Below are 16,954 nucleotides of genomic sequence, written 5' to 3' on the forward strand. Positions count from 1 at the left end.
TGTTATGGTGCATTGTTAGGGTGCACAGTTACTATGCCTTGAAGAGGGCAGAATGTAGGTTTTAGGTTATGTATTAAAAGCAACAAAAATGCATTTTAGAAGCCATTCTTTCTTTCTAGAAACTACGAACTTTCTATTAACTAATAAATAAAATTAGTACAAATAATGTGGTATCAATGAGTACTTTTTTTATTGTTTAAAGCAACCCAGTCCCAACCGGAGAGAGGACAGGCCAGTCAGCTTCTACCAGCTTGGATCAAACCAACTTCAGCCTAATGTAGCATCCTTGGCAAGAGATGCAGCAAACATTGCTAAGGACAAACAAAGAGGATTTATGCCAAGTATATTACAGAATGAAACATATGGAGCAATACTCAGTGGCAGCCCACCTCCCATTCAGCCTGCAGTACCTGTTACAAGTAGTGCACCTCCTCTACCTCCAAGGAATATTGGCAAAGGTACTAGAAAATATAATTGTATATTAGAAGAATAGGACCATAATTTGGAAAAAAAAATTTTTTTTTTAGGTTTTCTCTTACAGTTATTTAGCACAGGTAAGTATTGGAACAGTTATTGATGGCCTTAATTTATATCCTTGAAGTGAATCTACATAATATGTTCTGAGTTTGATTATTGGTATACCTGCAAGGCAGTACACAATAGTGTTTGGTAAAACAATACCCAGATAACCTCACCAGAGTTAAACCGTTTATTAAAAGGATGGCTGCAGTCAATGTAGCTCATCAATTTTTTGCTATATTCAATCTTTTCATACTTCTGTTTCTTTAAGACATCATTGTCAGTGTTCACTGTAAAGGTAAAATTTCAATAGCATTTGTCTGCCATGAAACTTTGTTTCAGACCTCAGAGAATGGAGAGTGTATGCAGAGCATGAGATTTTAGCCTTGCAAATTCTTCTCTTAATAAATACATGCTTCAGGGTTGTTGAAATAAATGTGTAAGTGTCATGATGTGGAGAACTGGATGATTTTAGCGACCTGATAGCTGACTGAAAACACAGCTGGTTGGCCCTAGATCATTAGAACAGTGTAAAAGTATGTGTCTCATCCTGATTCAGAGGGTTGTGTGCTTGCAAAATCTACCATTAAAGCTGGTGCTGTGAACTTCATTTTTATCTTCATATGTAATCTGTTTGCATCACAGTAGAGAAACAGAGAAATCTGAATAGGTCCTCTTAGTACAGGTCATATTCATTGTGTTTCATTGTTCTAATACCTTTATTATCCACCATCTTTCATGGAGGCTAAATTTATTATTCAGTTCAAGAAAAGTTACTATTAACCACATGGTTTTCTATGGTGCTGTATTGAGACTCTGTAAGAGGTGATATGATCAGGAAATGTTCTGGGCACACATGAGTGACTTCTGCCTTTGGGAGCACTGTGCAGAGGTCAGAATGCAGGACTCCATGCACCAGTGATTGTGCCTGAGATGGCAAACTGATCTTCTGTGTAATATAAAAAGTTGGTTATGGAATGGCTGCATAAAAAGGGCAGATAAACTGAGAACAGAAAAGTCTGGTTTTGGGTTACTTGGAAAGGGTAGGATGGGAGCAGGGGAAGTTTAGTTGCATGTAAAACTTAACCAAGGCAGGATTACTTTAACATTTCACATGAAGTCTAAGCTTAATATCTAGACAACATTTTTTTACTTGGTGGAAAGGGATATTTTCCCCACCAAACAGGAAAATGGATACAAAGAGCTTGCCTGGTTTGTTCAACTAGATTCTATCTCTGAATTAGTAAAAAAATGAATAGTTAAAAAGACTGTTTTATCCTTTGATATTATTTTAATCATGGCAAATTATACCCACAGTTTGTCCTTGATTAAATGACACATTTCAAGAAGTGTCATTTTAATTTCATTCCCAACCTCAAACTTCTTGGCATCACTGTAACACAACTCATGCCATGAAGACATGCTGCCTGCCTTAGATTATTAGCTCATATTCTTTACTCTAGCAGTGTATTAGCCTATTAATTTATATACTTAGTTAAAAGCTGTAATAGTATAATTGACCGTAGCTTCTTGTCAGTTGCTGATGTTGTTAATGTTTTACTTATGGTGTATTACTGCTGCTTTATCCTCATAGCTTTAGGCTGTTTTCCAAGTCTTCTGAGCCTTTTATGCTTTTCCCTGCAACCTAATATTTGTTCATACCTTACTCTGCTTCATCTTTTCTTAATATGATACTCATGTGTTGAGTAGGGAGAAATGACATAATATGTGCAAAATACTGGCTTTATAAAGAAAACCTGTAGACTGTTTCTATGAAAAGAGGGGGCAGCTCTTCAGAATGAAGTAATTTAAGAGGCTCTGAAGAAGTACTTTGTGACTCTTTCACAACTAGTTATTATAGCTTCTTGCTTGAGTGGAATTCAGGTTTACAGTTTTATTTTATTTCTAAGTCAACACTGATGCTTCACTTTGAGTCAGCAGTGTGTGCTCATGCTTGTGGAAGAGTGAGGTCCTTTTCTTGCAGTACCTGAGAAAATTACAGTTATCAGAGATTAAAGGAGGTAGCAAGATGTGCCTTCTGCCTTCTTACTGAGAAATTTGCTTTTTCAAGTATTGATATATTTTAAAGTAATGACTGGAGACAAATTTTGTTTAGGTAAACTGTTAGAAGTTTCTGGGTGATTTTTTTTTTTGTAATTTTTAACACCAGACTGATTTCTGCTCTGGCTTTCTGTCAGGTTGCAGTGACTATAGTTGATGAATGTAGTGTTGCTGAATATAGTGGTCTATCCACATCATTTCTGAAAGCACAAGTGTGAATATTAACATTTTGTGCTTAGGGTAAGTAATAATAATAATGCAGTATTTTCCTCTCTTTTTAGTTCAGCCTTCAGTTCTTGGCAGTGGTATTCAGACAATTTCTTCATCTAATGCAATGTGGAAGACAAATTCTTTAGGAGTGGAAAGTATAAGCAGGCAGAGGTCTTCATCAGATCCACCAGCTATTCATCCCCCTGTGCCGCCATTGCGTGTAACATCTACAAGTATGTTTCCACTTTCCCCTGTTTTTCCCTTCTACTGTATCTAATCACAGTTGGCTTATTTTTCCATTTCCACAACTCATACTTCTTCTTTTGGTGACTGTAGCTTTGGCCTATCGTTCCCATCCAGTAACAAACTGTCTTCTCTGATGCTCCGGTGAGGACTGTATGGTGTAGTGCAGGGTCAGCAGGAAACACCATCTATTACTACATCTAAAGGGCTCATCATTTTGCATATATAGATATAGTTTTTGTGCTGCATTTCTCACTAGTTGTAAAGGTGAGTGTTACATGTAAGCCTGGGGCTGTGTCTCTGCATTGTGCTTGATTCTTGCAGACTGCTGGAATGCAAAAGGATGTTTTATTTCATTGCCAGCTGCTGTTGTGGTGGTTTTAAGAATTCAGTAGCAATTTTAATTAATTGCTAAACCTAGTCTGATCTTAGTTGTGAATCACAACAAGGTTTTAAGAAAAAATGTTCTTCTAAATACAATTTGCCAGATATTTGCCACTTGGTTACTTTTCCATAAAACACAGGCTGAAGGCATTGACTGAACAAATAATATTAGCACTTTAAAAAATGTATTCTGATCTACTGTTTTCAAGAATGTGACTGACTTCAGTAAGAATTTTCTTTGCTTGCACTTTAATGCTTGAATAAATTTAAGTGCTTGTGAGGTCTCCAACTTCGACTAGGTGAAACAAAAGGTAAACCATTTTCCAAAGAGGTCCTCCTTCCATTACATGTAGTAAAGCATTTTTCTTACATAACTCCTGTAACAAGGGAACCTGTAATGAGAACCCAAGAAATGAAATGATAAATAGAAATTTAATTCCTTGTTTCTGTCTAACTTTCCTCTATAGATGTACTTTCTCCAGCACCACCACCTCCAGTGGCAAAGACAGCCAGCATTATAGAAGCTCTGAACCAGCAATCGAAACAGCAGCCAGCTCCTCCACAAAACAAGCCAACCCCACCACCACTGCCCCCACAACCTCCTAGCAGAATCTCTCAGAGAAAGCCTATTCCTGGGTAACTGATGTCATTATAATCTTTAATATACTTCATCATTTTTAGTAACTTAATATATCTATAACATGCAATCATCAATAAAGCATGCATGCTTTTGGCAATGATGTGTTCATGTGGGAATGAACAGAAGGCAGATGCTAAGGATGTAGATGATTACTACAGTAATCAAGGATTACTACAGTGAAAACAACACAGCCTAGTGATTTAAGGTTATATGACTTGCCAAATATCTCCAGAACACCTAGCTATGATGGAGATAAAAAAACCATAAAAAATATTCAATTCCTTATTCTCATCTAGTAACAAATAGGAGATAATGGGATCTAATGTCTGATTGTGCCATTTATTGTTCACGTGTTTTGCATAAGTTCTGTTCCATTGAATCTTTCCATTTGCGGCAGAAGTAGAGAGACCTGGAAAAGGAAAAAAAAAAAATTTGCAGAAAAATAAGTTAGGAAGGACATATGCACTGGAAAACAAGATCATATCCAAAGCATCCTTGAGAAACCGAAGGAGTAGTCAAGGGAAAATAAGGGTGTCAGTCTTAGTAGTTAAGATCAACTACAGGAATGAAGCATGGAGAACGGCAGAGTATGGGCAAGCAAAAGTCCTTAGAAGAAGGATCTGTAAGGACATTGTAAGTAAGGCACTTCCCTAGTGCTCTTAGGGAAGAGTTAAAGAGTATAGCTTTACCTTAGCCTGCAAACTATAGGAATTAATTCTCTCAGCTGTCTCAACATCAGTGGTGCCTCAGCAGGACTGCTGTGTTCAGTTTGGGACATTGCAGTAAAATGAATACTGAGGTGGGAACCAGGGGAGATCAATAAGGTAATGAGAAATGTAGAAAATAGGGCCTTTGAGCAAATTTTGGAAGAAATAAGGTTTCATTTGCAAATTGGGACTGAAAGATGAAAGCAACCTTGACCCTTAAGCTCCTTTCTAGCCCTTTTTTTCTATGCACCATTCTACCTAAAAAGGTAGACACAAATTGTTGAAGCTTTCTATAATGTACAGACTAATAGGGATGCATAATTTCAAGAAAAAAATAAAATAACAGTGAAAGGAACTTTAAATCTCAGGAAAAGACACAAATTGCAATAATCAAACCTGTATTATTTTTCTGCCTTACTTTTTTTAAAATTAGGTGCAATTTTCAATTCACTTAATCAGAAATACTTCAGTTCACCTTATCAGAAGTAGTACATTTGAAATCAAAATAGCTGTCACTAGATTTTACTGAGGACATGCCAAGACTTTTATAATTTGGAAAGTGCTCTGTATTGTTGCTTTTTGAATTCTTGTTTATTTCTGAAATGGACCAATTTCTCACTTTCTGCACAGGACTGAGAAGTCATCTGGCTTAACTAACAAAGGGCAGACCAGAGGACTTGGGTCTCTACAACAACCTGGTAATTGTGGTTTAGAGATTTATTTTATTATAGTTAAGCTGTCATAACAATCAAAGGGAGGGTATGGGTTTGTTGAGGTTTTCTTTAATCTCTTCATTTACCTTACACATTTAAATATAATCAGGGCCAACATTCTTCTTGTTTCTCTTTGTGATTGTGTAGGCCCTGATGCCTCAAGTTCTTTATCATGAGCAGAGCTATGGGCCACATAAAGTCAACAATGGGACCATGTAATAAACATAATCACAGAATGGTTGCTGTTGGGAGGGACCTCCACAGGTTATTGGCTCTGACCCTTTCTTCAAGAAGGGTCAGCAAGAATGGATCACCCAGGACTGTGCCCAGAGGATGGAGACTCCACAACCTCTCTGGGCAACCTGTGCCAGTGCTGTGTCATCCTCACACTGACAAAGTGTTTCCTGATGTTCAGACAGAGGCTCCTCTGTTTCAGTGTCCACTGCCTCTGGTCCTGCTTTTCAGCCAGGTGGCCACCAACATATATTAGTGCGTGGCCCGTTTGTCCCCAGGTGCAGAACTTTGTACCTCATTGCTCCAGATTCTCCCCTGATGTCTGGACCAGGTTTCCTGAAGACCTGTCTTGCTAGTAAAGGCTAAGGCCAAGAAGGCATTCAGTAGCTCAGCCTTTCCCATGTACTTTGTAACCAGAATCTCATCTTGTTCAACAATGGGTCCACATATTCTCTAATTTTCCTTCTGTTACCTATGGATTTATAAAGCCCTCCTTGTTATCTTTGACATTCCTTCCAGCTAGGCTTTAGCTTTCTTAACCTCACCTTAAAACCCACTCAAACAAAGGATGCATTTTGAAAATTTTTGTTTGCACTGTTGTTTGCATATGTCATAAGCAAGGTGTCAGATGCACATTTTAGAATAGAAAAATGTGTTTCTGACTTGAAAATCCAGAGTTTATATCGTGTCACTTTTAATTATATTGCAAATTGATATTGCTGTTTTCACGTTAATAAACAGAGTACATTATTCAGAGTTCATTATTCATTTTGTGGGTTTTGCTGTTCGAAGTAACTACTACTTTGGGACATGACAATAACGTAATCTCCATAAAATCTCTACAGTGAAGTTTGTGCAGATTCTGTCATGGTTGTAGTGGAATTTCTCCTACCTTGTTTGCCCTTCTACTGTATATTTTATATTCATTTGTTATTACTGTGATTCTTTTTCACTTTTTCTTGACGTATCCCAGAGGAATTTGCTAATGGCTATCTGCCATCTGTGTCAGGAGTCTCCTGTGAAGGATACAGCACCCTGATAATGATGGTCTTTACTAGGAAAGAAAGGTTCTAACAGCATACAGTCTGTAGTGAAGGATAGGGGGAATAGGATATTTGGTTCTGCCCTCATCTATTTTATCTCTCTCAACATATCTGCACTGTTTAATGTCTAAGATAATTGCCTTAGGGAAAAGTGGCCTTTTTGGTAAGGAAAAGGATAGAATTCTGTTCCATTATTTAGAAAGAGCCAGTAAAAATTAAATATTCATGGAATATAAAATGATTTATGTACTTTTAAGAATAATTGGTTTGGTTTCAATTGATACCATGATTCTTACTTTTTTTGGAAGCATGCCTAATATTTACTTGGTTTATTTACCTTAGCAGGAGAGTCATCTTCAGTATGTGACATTCCAGGAACACAGACTGGATCTACAGCAAATACTTTGGCACAAATCCAGCCACCAGCACCAATGCCAAGGAAATCACAAATAGTAAGTACAAAATGTGGCGTTTGATTTTATTCATCTTCTGCATTCTATCAAACACGCTGTAGACATGATTGTGTGTCCTGTTGTGGTAAAAGTGTGAGAGCCGTGAAACATGCAAGGCCTGTATCCTGTGTGTATCTGTGTGACTTGTACTAAATAGTTATGAAAACTTTTTTTCCTTGAATTTCCTATAGGATAGTATGTGAGTTTAAGTTTAAGAAAGCAAACCAAACCAGCTGGATTCTTTGTTCATGTCCAGATGTGACCAACACAATACACAGAATTAGGGTTTGACTTATTGGAGCTAGATAAGCTTTAGGAGTTAGTGACTTTGTAGGTGAGCTTGGTGAGTCCCTTGTAACACGTGGCTTCATTCTCAGTCTTCAGTGAAGTAAGTTATAAGGGAACTCTTGTGCTTTTATAATGGACACAGATATACTGACAGTTGTTCATGTGGGTAGGTGTCATGGTTTGAGCCTGGCGCAATGCCAGTGCCCCCATGAGAATACCTCTTCCCTGGTATCTACTGTGAGATGTGATCAGAGACAGAGCAGAGTAGGCTCCAACTTAAGAATGAAAGAAGAAAAACTTTATTAACCTAAAACTACAAGAGAAACACACAGAACACAGGATGAAAACCTTCCAAATTTCCTCCTCCTCCCCCCACCAAATTTCCAATTCAGTTGCCACCCCTTAGATCACCCACTCTCAGTCCATCACCACCCTTTAGATAATCAATTCTCAATTCCTCGAGAGGAGAGGAGTCCCTCTTGCACCACAGACTTCACCCAGGAAACAGTCGAAACTTCTCGTGTTTCCGTGTCACTGTGGCACCGCCTGGAGAACATTTTGCCATCGTGACCTCTTCCTTCCATGTCCAGTGCTCTCACCACTGCACATGGACCAGAGCTGCTTCTAGGGTTTTTCCCTTTAAGGATGCTTTGTCCAGTTCCAAAAAGAGCACAGTCTCTCTCCTTTGGGACACCTGTCCCCCCCCACAACTTTCACCCCCTGGGGCTGAGGGGTCTCTTGAACAGAGATCATCTTCCTCTTCTTCTCTGAAGACGGAGGGCACCACCACCACCCTCCTCACGCGGCGTCTCTGTCCACACACTTTCACATCACCGCACTCTCCTGGCTCTGAGCCCTTGCCTCCCCCTAGATGCAGTCTCTGTGTCACAGGAACTCAAGTGGTTCTGCCATGGCTATACAAGAAAAGTCCAGCCAAAGGCCACTCCATCATCTCCTCCCACCTAAGATTCTTCTGAGCCTCTCTCAATGCCTTTCACTAACTCCAGGAAGATCAGCATTTGGCAGGTTTCCATCATCCACAAGAAGGGTTAAAAGTCCCAGGCTCTGCCTGTCCAGAACTCCCACATCTGGCTGCCCTGCTGGGCACTCCCAGACTATCACAGGCACAGGTTCTCTCCCTTTCTCTCCCTCGGGGGAGGGGGGAATGGTGGGGGATGGCTGCCCAAAGCCTCGCAGTGCTCCTCCACCCTTCGAATCTCGCTTCTGTCCCAGGCCTGGCTTACCTCCGGCCGCATGGCCTCCTGTCCCCCCCGGCCCAGCTTGGAGCTGGAAGGGGGGACGTTTCTTCTCTTCCAGGACCGGAACCAAAAAGAGAATTTCCCCTGCGTGTTCACAGCTTTTAACCCCTGTGTTCTCAGAGGCGTATCCATGCCCTCAGTGGACAAACCAGGTGCCAATATTAAAATCTGAACACCCATTGGTCTGACCACGCCATCCAAAAAAACTCATTTCCTCTCAAACCACGACAGTAGGTGAAATGACTTCAAACAAGACTAGCAGCTCAAAAAAAAAAAAAGAAACTGTTTCTTTGTGCTGTCAGTTCTCAGCATTCACCTGGTGACAGGACAGAAATCACTTGGTAAGCATATCCCCAGCAGAAGGTGGTTAATTCTATATTTCTCTTCTCCACCCTCCCCCTTACAGTGACTTTTAGAAAAGAGATACTGGATTAGATGGACTCTTGATCTGATTGTGTGGCTTTTTTATACTCTTTACTTATTATTTTTAATCTAGGGCCATGAATGGTAGCACATATTAGTGTCAGTACCTATAATCTTGGTAAAGGGATGTATTTCCAGATGTCAGTGGAGCTATACATTATGTGTAGTTAACTTGGTGTTTGGTCCTTTCTTCAATTTTATGTTGCTTTCTTGTGTGATAGATGTAAAAGATCCATATCCTTGATCCTGACAGTATATCTCTGCAGGAAGCAAATAACAATATGTACAGCCTGTACATTTCCAAGATGCTGTGTGTGTGACTGGGTCTGGGCAGTTTCACACATTCTGTGCAGGAGTGTGCTTCAGTAGTAAATAATGAGCAGAGAGGTAGGAGACGTGCTGTTCCAGGCTCTGCAATGGTCTTGTTAATGGCTTGTAATGAAAACACCTGCTTCCTTCAGTCCTCTGTGTCTCTCCCTTCAACCATTTTTCCTTAACCATGTCCACTGAAACAGCAGCTCTCCAGGACAGAGTTCGGTGTGTTTGTGTGCATAGCCTTGCCATAGGTCTTGAGCACACAGAGCTCCTGTTACCTGTTTCTCATCTGATAATGATGAGAAGCCTCAGAGGCATCACCTTGCATTAGTTGGGAGTACAAAATTTTCTGGTTTCTTGCCTCCCCCACTCTTGTTCAACCAAGTTGCTGTCTGTCTTGCATTAAAATAACCTTCATTTTTTAGGCCACAAAAATTAAATGGTCTAAGTAGTGTAAATTACTTATGTTGTCATATTAACTTTGTGAAGCTGCTGGACTCTGATCTTAATTTCTGTTGTGTGTGCTGGGATTCAGGTGTAAACACTGGTTACATCCTTCCAGCACATCTGAAACAGCTCCTAACCTGACTTTCTCTATAAATTGAAGTTGTAGTTTCTCTATGTTGTTCACTTTTTTTTTTTTTTTTTTTTTAAATAGGACAAATTGATTTAGCTATGAAGGAATGGGCTGTGCTGGCTAGTTTTGGGGTCAGTGTCTTCAATGTTTAATATTAATTGCACATAATATGAAGAACATATCTGACTCTCCAGCTGTCTCTAGGTCTTCATTAAGGTGAATTCTGTCACTGAGCAAATCAGCTGGGTGATTTCCTTCTGTCATAGGACAGGGAAATAAGGGAAAACCTGGCTCAGGAGTATGTGTTAGTTAAGATGCTTTAGCTAAATTAATCTAGCTAAAGCATCTTAGCTGAGATTTAGTCAAGGGCTCCTCAGCTAAAGAGCTTTAGCTAGATCAGTCTAGCTAAAGTTCTTTGGCTAAATTGCTCCATTTAGCCTTATACTCCTGGCTTTTTTGCTATGTCTTTACCCTGCCAGGGAATCCAGAGGCCAGCCCAAGTTTAGAAAAAAATGCAGAAATGCTCCTTGAGTAAAGAAAAGACAGGTCTAGTTGTATATGCACATATAGCTAGTAGCTTATCTCCTACACAGTGCGTTTACCCAATAGCCTGTTTATCAGGTGGAAATTCCTGATTCACCTTTTGATTTCTTTTTTTGTCCTCAATGTGATATTTAGATTTTTGAAACCATTTTGTAGATACATGGGAAATTTCCCTAGAAGATGTTATTCCTCTGGGAATGAGATCTATTTTAATTTCCTTGCCTTCTAAAGAACAAGAAATACCTGTAATTACTGCACTTTGAAGTTAGTCATTATATCACTGTTGTACTTATGTGAAGCTTTTCCCTTTTGACCTAAAAGGTGGTTGTGGTTCAGACTGTCACTTGTCTGAGAGGGAGCGTCTGGAAAAATTGCTGTGCTGCAGTGCCAGGCTGGCAGCTCACAGGGATGAGAGAGCCTCAGGGTGTGCCTGCCCTGGGCAGGCCACAGCTTTATTTATATTAGAATTTATATACAATTTATACTAGAATGCAAATGAATGCTTCTAGAGGAACATAACAATCATGCTGCCTCCATCCTTCCCCATCCACATTCCCTCTTTTCTCAGCATGGTGCTGAGCTCTAGCACAATGGCGCAGTAAGAGACTGTTGGGCAGTTCTGTCCTTAGCAGACCATTTTGCTGATGGAGAAGATGAGAGTTGTAAATAGGGTCTCTTGTTCCTTTTCATCTGTCTGCTCCATGGCTGACCTAACTAGAGACTGGGACCAGGCACAGGGGGAACTCCAGTATGGTGATGAGGCCATCTTTTCCTTGTGCCATGTGGAACTTCTGTCCCAAACAGCCACTGCGTTAACAGCCATCTCAGACCTAAATGGCACTTAGACCTCTGCTCTGACACCTTAGGGTAGAAAGGGGAGATTTTTGTTCCCTGTGGCTGGGAAAAGGGTGGACTCATGGTGGAAACCTTTACACTCTGCCTCCAGCTCTTGAGCCTCTTCACTTGTTGGGTTGTTTTGCATGGGAACACTGTGTAGGCAGCATTATTTTTGGTCTGCAAGAGAGAATGAGGAGGCTGAAAAGAAATGCAGCAGCAGACTGGTTTGCACTGGAAAAGGTGTGATATGAGAAAAACCAGAGTGAAACAATTTTGATATCACTTTGCACAGAACATAGCTAGGACTGAGTCCCACTGCCATACTGGAATATTGCAACTCCTTACTAAACTTAAACTTTGAAAGATCTTCCAAAAGACTCCTGTGGCTGGCAGTCCTCAGAGCACTGCTGGGAGGCAGAGGATGTTTTGGTGGGTTCTTACACCACTGAAATGGTTTTAGCAAATTAAGAAGGAGCATATTGGCAGGTGGCTCAGGCCTCCCTCTGATAATGCTGCTGCTGTTACATTTGCACAGAATTTGATCACCCCATCTTCTGAACAAAATCATACTCACTACAGTAATGTAGAGCTCTGAAGACAGAGGGTGAGCCAAAATGGAGAATTTCTAAAGGAAACATGGCCTATGTTATTGGCACAGTGGTTCCAAAAATATTTGGGTGGTGCCAGATTCAGCTTGAAGCATGAGCACCCAGCATAAAAGATATAGCTGAACTCTAACCTGTAAAAAACGCAGTTGGAAGCAGTTCTGAAAACTTTCTTTAAAAAACTCCAAGTCTACTCTGTCTCTTCTGTGCTGTATTATTTACCTTCAGGGTTTTTTTTTCATTTCAGTCAAAAACTAAACCCAAGAGAGTAAAAGCAATTTACAACTGTGTAGCAGATAACCCAGATGAGCTGACTTTTGCAGAGGGAGATATTATTGTTGTTGATGGTGAAGAAGATCAGGAGTGGTGGGTGAGTATTTTGCATTTTCTGTCAACACACTTTGAAAGAAAGAAATTAAATCTTAGAGGTTGATACTCACTTCGGAGGATCCCCTGCTTCCAAATAGGAAGATCCCCCTATTTCCAAATAACGAGAATAGTTTCATCTCATGGAAACTGGAGATGAAATTTCAAAAGTCAAACTTCAGACAAGCTTGTAGCTTTTCTCACTCAGGGGAAAAAAAGAAATGTGATTAGTGGGGTTCACAGTGTACTGGGGACATGGTCTCCATGCTCCAGAAAATTTTTGGTGGAGTGCCAGCAATTTAAGAATCTGCTCTTACAAGTGCTATGTAGTGGATGTCTGTCCTGGTTTGGGACAAACTTGGAAGGGAACTTCCAAAGGGATGTTCCCTAAAGAGCAGAATTCAGTGGCCCTTCACCCCACCTGTTTGGGAGATAATCCTCCTTTAAGAAAAGTGGAAAAAATGATTTATTTAACAAGCAAAGTACTCACAGACATTAAAAAATTAATAATATTAAACAATGGAACCTCTCATTGTTCTGAAGAGATGGCAGATTCAGAGGGTCCTTTTTGTGGGGTGTGGCTCAGCTCGCTCAGTCTCTTATCAGTCCCTCCTGCGCTGGAAATGCCGCGTCCCAGGCCCCACTGGGCCACAGGCATGAGCTCCCAGTGTTTTTCTGGGTTTTTGGTCCAAAGCAGGGCTGAACAGTTCCAAAAAAAAGAAAAAACACAGTCCAGGGAACTTGTCTGCCTCAGCTAGCTAAAAACTAACTAAAAGCAAAGGAGGGCTCTGTCCCGCTCACTGTCTGTACTGCAGACAACATGCACCGAGAGAGCTGAAGCTCTTATCTCTGTGTTTGGAATACAGTCTCCTTAGACATTCCACCAATTCTCCTTCTGCCCTGTTAGCTCTCAGATCTAGTTTTAAAGGTGTAGAACTTATTTCTGGGCTAAACAGATGGATGGGGATACAAATACAATACAGCATCCTAAAGTCACCCCAGGATAGCATCAGAGGAGAACTTTGTATTGTCCTCAGTCTTCAGATGACTAGGACTGAGTCTATCTGAGCTGGGAAACCATCTCAGGTTTTTACATCCTAGAGTCTTACTGGCTAAAGCAAAATCTTGGAAAATTATTGTGCATGAAAACACTTGCCTTAATCTGTTAGCTAGTGAAGAAAGAGCTTCAGATTGCATCTAAATTGACAATAATGCTGTATAAGCAGAAATAGGTTAATGTAAAACCTGAAACTGTTGAAGCTTGATTCATCCTTTTGCCTCACAGTGATCGTTAAAGAAGCAACTCAGCAGAGGCCACATGTGGGCTGCCAGGCATTACAGATTGCAGTGGAATTATGCAGCAGTGGTTACGGCAGTAAAATGTTGTATATTCAAAGAACTGGATAAAACTTTTGCATTTGACAAAAACCCAACATACAGCTGAAAAACTTGCACCCTGTAGGACTGAATTTTCCTGTTGGCAGAAGAAAACTAGCACTACTGCAGAAAAGATTTGGTGGGAGGCTTGTACTACAGGCAGGAAGGTCACTGGTATTCTTTTTGGTGATACTGGAATGTCATTTCAAGATTTAACTTGAAAAATATCTGGACTCTTTCAGATTGGTCATATTGATGGAGATCCCAGTCGGAAAGGAGCTTTTCCTGTATCATTTGTGCACTTTATTGTTGACTAGATTGCTACTGATAAGTGGAGACATTTCTCATTTCCAGCAGTCACAGAAATAAGTTTTGTTGTATTTCATTTCACCTACCTATCCACAGCCACATTGCCAGAGCACTGCCCAAGTCCTAGGTACTGTAGCTTACTTTTTTATTGCCATTGTTCTGGTTTGGGGACTTTTAAACTTTTTTCTACATGAAAACTTCTCATAAGCAGTTTACACTTTTAAATAAAAACAACTCTTCCTGTATTTTTCAAGGTGAACTGAAAAGCTTTAACAATCAAAATCCACATGTCTGAATATCACATTATGAATGTTCTTATTGATCAATTCACTGTAATTTTAATCTCCCTTTTGTAACATGACAGTACAACAGTTCAGTGTTGCTTCCCCAGTTAAAGAAATTGTGTGTGCATCTACCAGGGCAGTGAACTTATTCAGTTCTTGACACCATTTGAGGTGTTGGAACCAAAACATGCAAGCTGCTCTGTAATTCTGAAATGGACTCATGCAGTAGCTTGCCATACTGTCTGTCATCAAGGATGCCAACAGTTGCAGAAGAAATTGTTTTAATTATGTGTCTTTGGCCAGGTGAAAGTGAAAAAGTACTTCAGTTTACCACAGGAGAAACTTCTTTCTTTCAGAATGGATGTAGATATTTGCTTCAAGTTATCTGAAATCTGTGTTAGTCGTTGAACTTTCTAGTTCTAATTTTATGAGCTTGAGACTGTTTTGTTTTTCTATGCTGCATGTGTGTAGAACCTGTTTTTTGAATGTTCTTATGTATGTTACATCCATTTTGGTCATTTTATGTGACTACTGCTGGTTAACTAAACTATGGCAATATTAATGAGTTACTACATTAACTCAAGGATTTGAAAACTGCACTTCCTGAAATGTACTTAACTATGATGATGGATTGCAGAACATCTCTTAGGCTTGTCTCATTATAGCATTAACACTTTGTTTTTAAATTCTGGAATTTTCTTTTAAATCATCCAGCAATGTGTTCACAGAGAGAACATATTTGATGGAACATGTAGGTAATTATCCTTGGTCAATAAGATACCTGACACCTCACGAGTTCACTACATTATGTTCTGGTTTATGAAATTTGTGTGCCACTACCTTGCAAACAATGATAGTTTGCCAACTCACTCTGTATTTATATAGAATACCCACATATATGGTAGCTACACTGTTGTTAAACTTGTTTTGCTGATTCGTGAACAAAAGCTAGGCCATGGATAGTTCCCAGTTGGTTGATGGAATTTAAAACACCAATACAGATCTGACATCATTTTGATGTTTGTGTATTGTGAAATTGTACCGGGTTTTGCTTATGCTACAGGAAACAACTGAGGCATAGGATACAGAAAATCAATGTCTAGGTCACATTGGCTTTTATCACGTTACGTGAACATTGTATCTCTAGATTTATCAAGAGAGCTTTGAATTTCTGGCAAATGGTGCTTAAATTGGCCATTTCATATTGGAAGGAATGGAAAACAGCCCAGAACCACATCTGTGCTTATTTGGAGGAAAACCACGTTGCGAAAATGCTGGAAGAGCAACACTGATCTCACCCTGTATCACCCTTCCTGAATGGTACCGTTGGTTGATGCCTCTCGGGCGTGTGGGCACAGCCACGTAGATGTGTAACTTTGACTTCCTAGATGCTGTTGCTGCAGTATAAATGGGGAACAAACTGGAATGTTTCAAGATATTTTTATTGCAAGTTAAAGCAAATTAGTCTGTATTTTCAAAGTTCCCAGTAAAATGATAGAGTAATAGTTTAGCACTACAGTTTTATTCACTTACTGATACGTTCAGTTTGCAACACTATTTTGTATGTTTCTATCCCTGATAGAGTCTAGAGAGTAAATGGGCATATTATTTTGCACAAATCTCCTAATGTACAGTATTTTTAACACAGAATCTTATAGTGTATGTAACAATTCGTAACAATAAACAATGATACAAATTTCCCTTGAGTTCTGCTAGAAGAGGAATAGAGTAAAATGTCACAACTCTGTTCACCGGTCAGTTAAAGACCAGGAAACTTGTAGACTACAATTTAATAGCACTAACAGTGCAGACAGGTAAAATCCCAAGGACCAGTAAAGAGCAGCTAAGCAAAATTTATCCCTTGATTTTTTGAATTTCTCAAAAGGTTTTCTCCTCTGGCAGAGAAAAATGAAATTCTAGAGCCTGTAGATATCTATTTATAATATAAAATTAAAAATTTTAAGTCCAAAATTTTGGCATATTTCATACAGCTTTTCAAATCTGATTCAAAAAATCTGTTAATAGACAGACTATTAGGTTGCTGTGTTAACTGTTTAAAAAGGAGCAAGTGACACTTAAAATGCAGCTTAGAATGCTATGAGATGTATAATATTCAATTCAGTTGTTTTTATTTTGTTTAGTTGCAGAGCAACTGTATATATTGTATAACCTAAAATCAACTCTTATTTTCAATGTCCTGGATGCAGTGATTTATAATTAGAGCATGATTAATAAATTTTACTCTTGTTAACCAGTCAAATGTCTGGAAAAATAAAACTACTTTTAAAATCACTTTTTCTGCTTCTCTTCTGTTCCCTTGTATTGCTTATGCAATATTGTTCTTTTTAATGTATAAAAATGACAAATACAAACAAGTATCACTTGAGGAAAAAAGGTATTTCTTAGGAACTTTAGTTGAAAAGAAAAACTGTAGATGGCACACCTGAGATTAAATTAGAGGGGTAAAGCACCAAATAATTCCATCTTACCGCTCCTTTGTTTTCTAGTACCTGGGTTAAGCAGAATCAAAGTCTATATTAACAAATTATTTCTTAGACAAGGAGG

The 16,954-nt window shown here is 39.3% G+C and overlaps 1 protein-coding gene across 3 annotated transcripts in view; it reads left to right on the top strand.

The window, feature by feature from the left end:
* ASAP2 (ArfGAP with SH3 domain, ankyrin repeat and PH domain 2) overlaps window positions 1–16,681 on the top strand; it is an 84,718-nt gene extending 68,037 nt beyond the window's left edge. The window contains exons 22-28 of one of the 3 annotated variants that reach the window (XM_059842848.1): window positions 203–458; window positions 2,862–3,023; window positions 3,885–4,053; window positions 5,395–5,462; window positions 7,097–7,206; window positions 12,301–12,423; window positions 14,039–16,681. In XM_059842848.1, coding sequence (XP_059698831.1) covers window positions 203–458; window positions 2,862–3,023; window positions 3,885–4,053; window positions 5,395–5,462; window positions 7,097–7,206; window positions 12,301–12,423; window positions 14,039–14,113 — 963 coding nt within the window. In that variant the 3' untranslated portion in view covers window positions 14,114–16,681. The remainder of the gene's footprint in view (window positions 1–202; window positions 459–2,861; window positions 3,024–3,884; window positions 4,054–5,394; window positions 5,463–7,096; window positions 7,207–12,300; window positions 12,424–14,038) is intronic. The other 2 variants (XM_059842849.1, XM_059842850.1) reach the window with 2 other exon arrangements.
* Window positions 16,682–16,954: the final 273 nt, after the last annotated feature.

The sequence above is a fragment of the Haemorhous mexicanus genome, chromosome 3, assembly GCF_027477595.1.
Source record: "Haemorhous mexicanus isolate bHaeMex1 chromosome 3, bHaeMex1.pri, whole genome shotgun sequence".
Lineage (NCBI taxonomy): Eukaryota > Metazoa > Chordata > Aves > Passeriformes > Fringillidae > Haemorhous > Haemorhous mexicanus.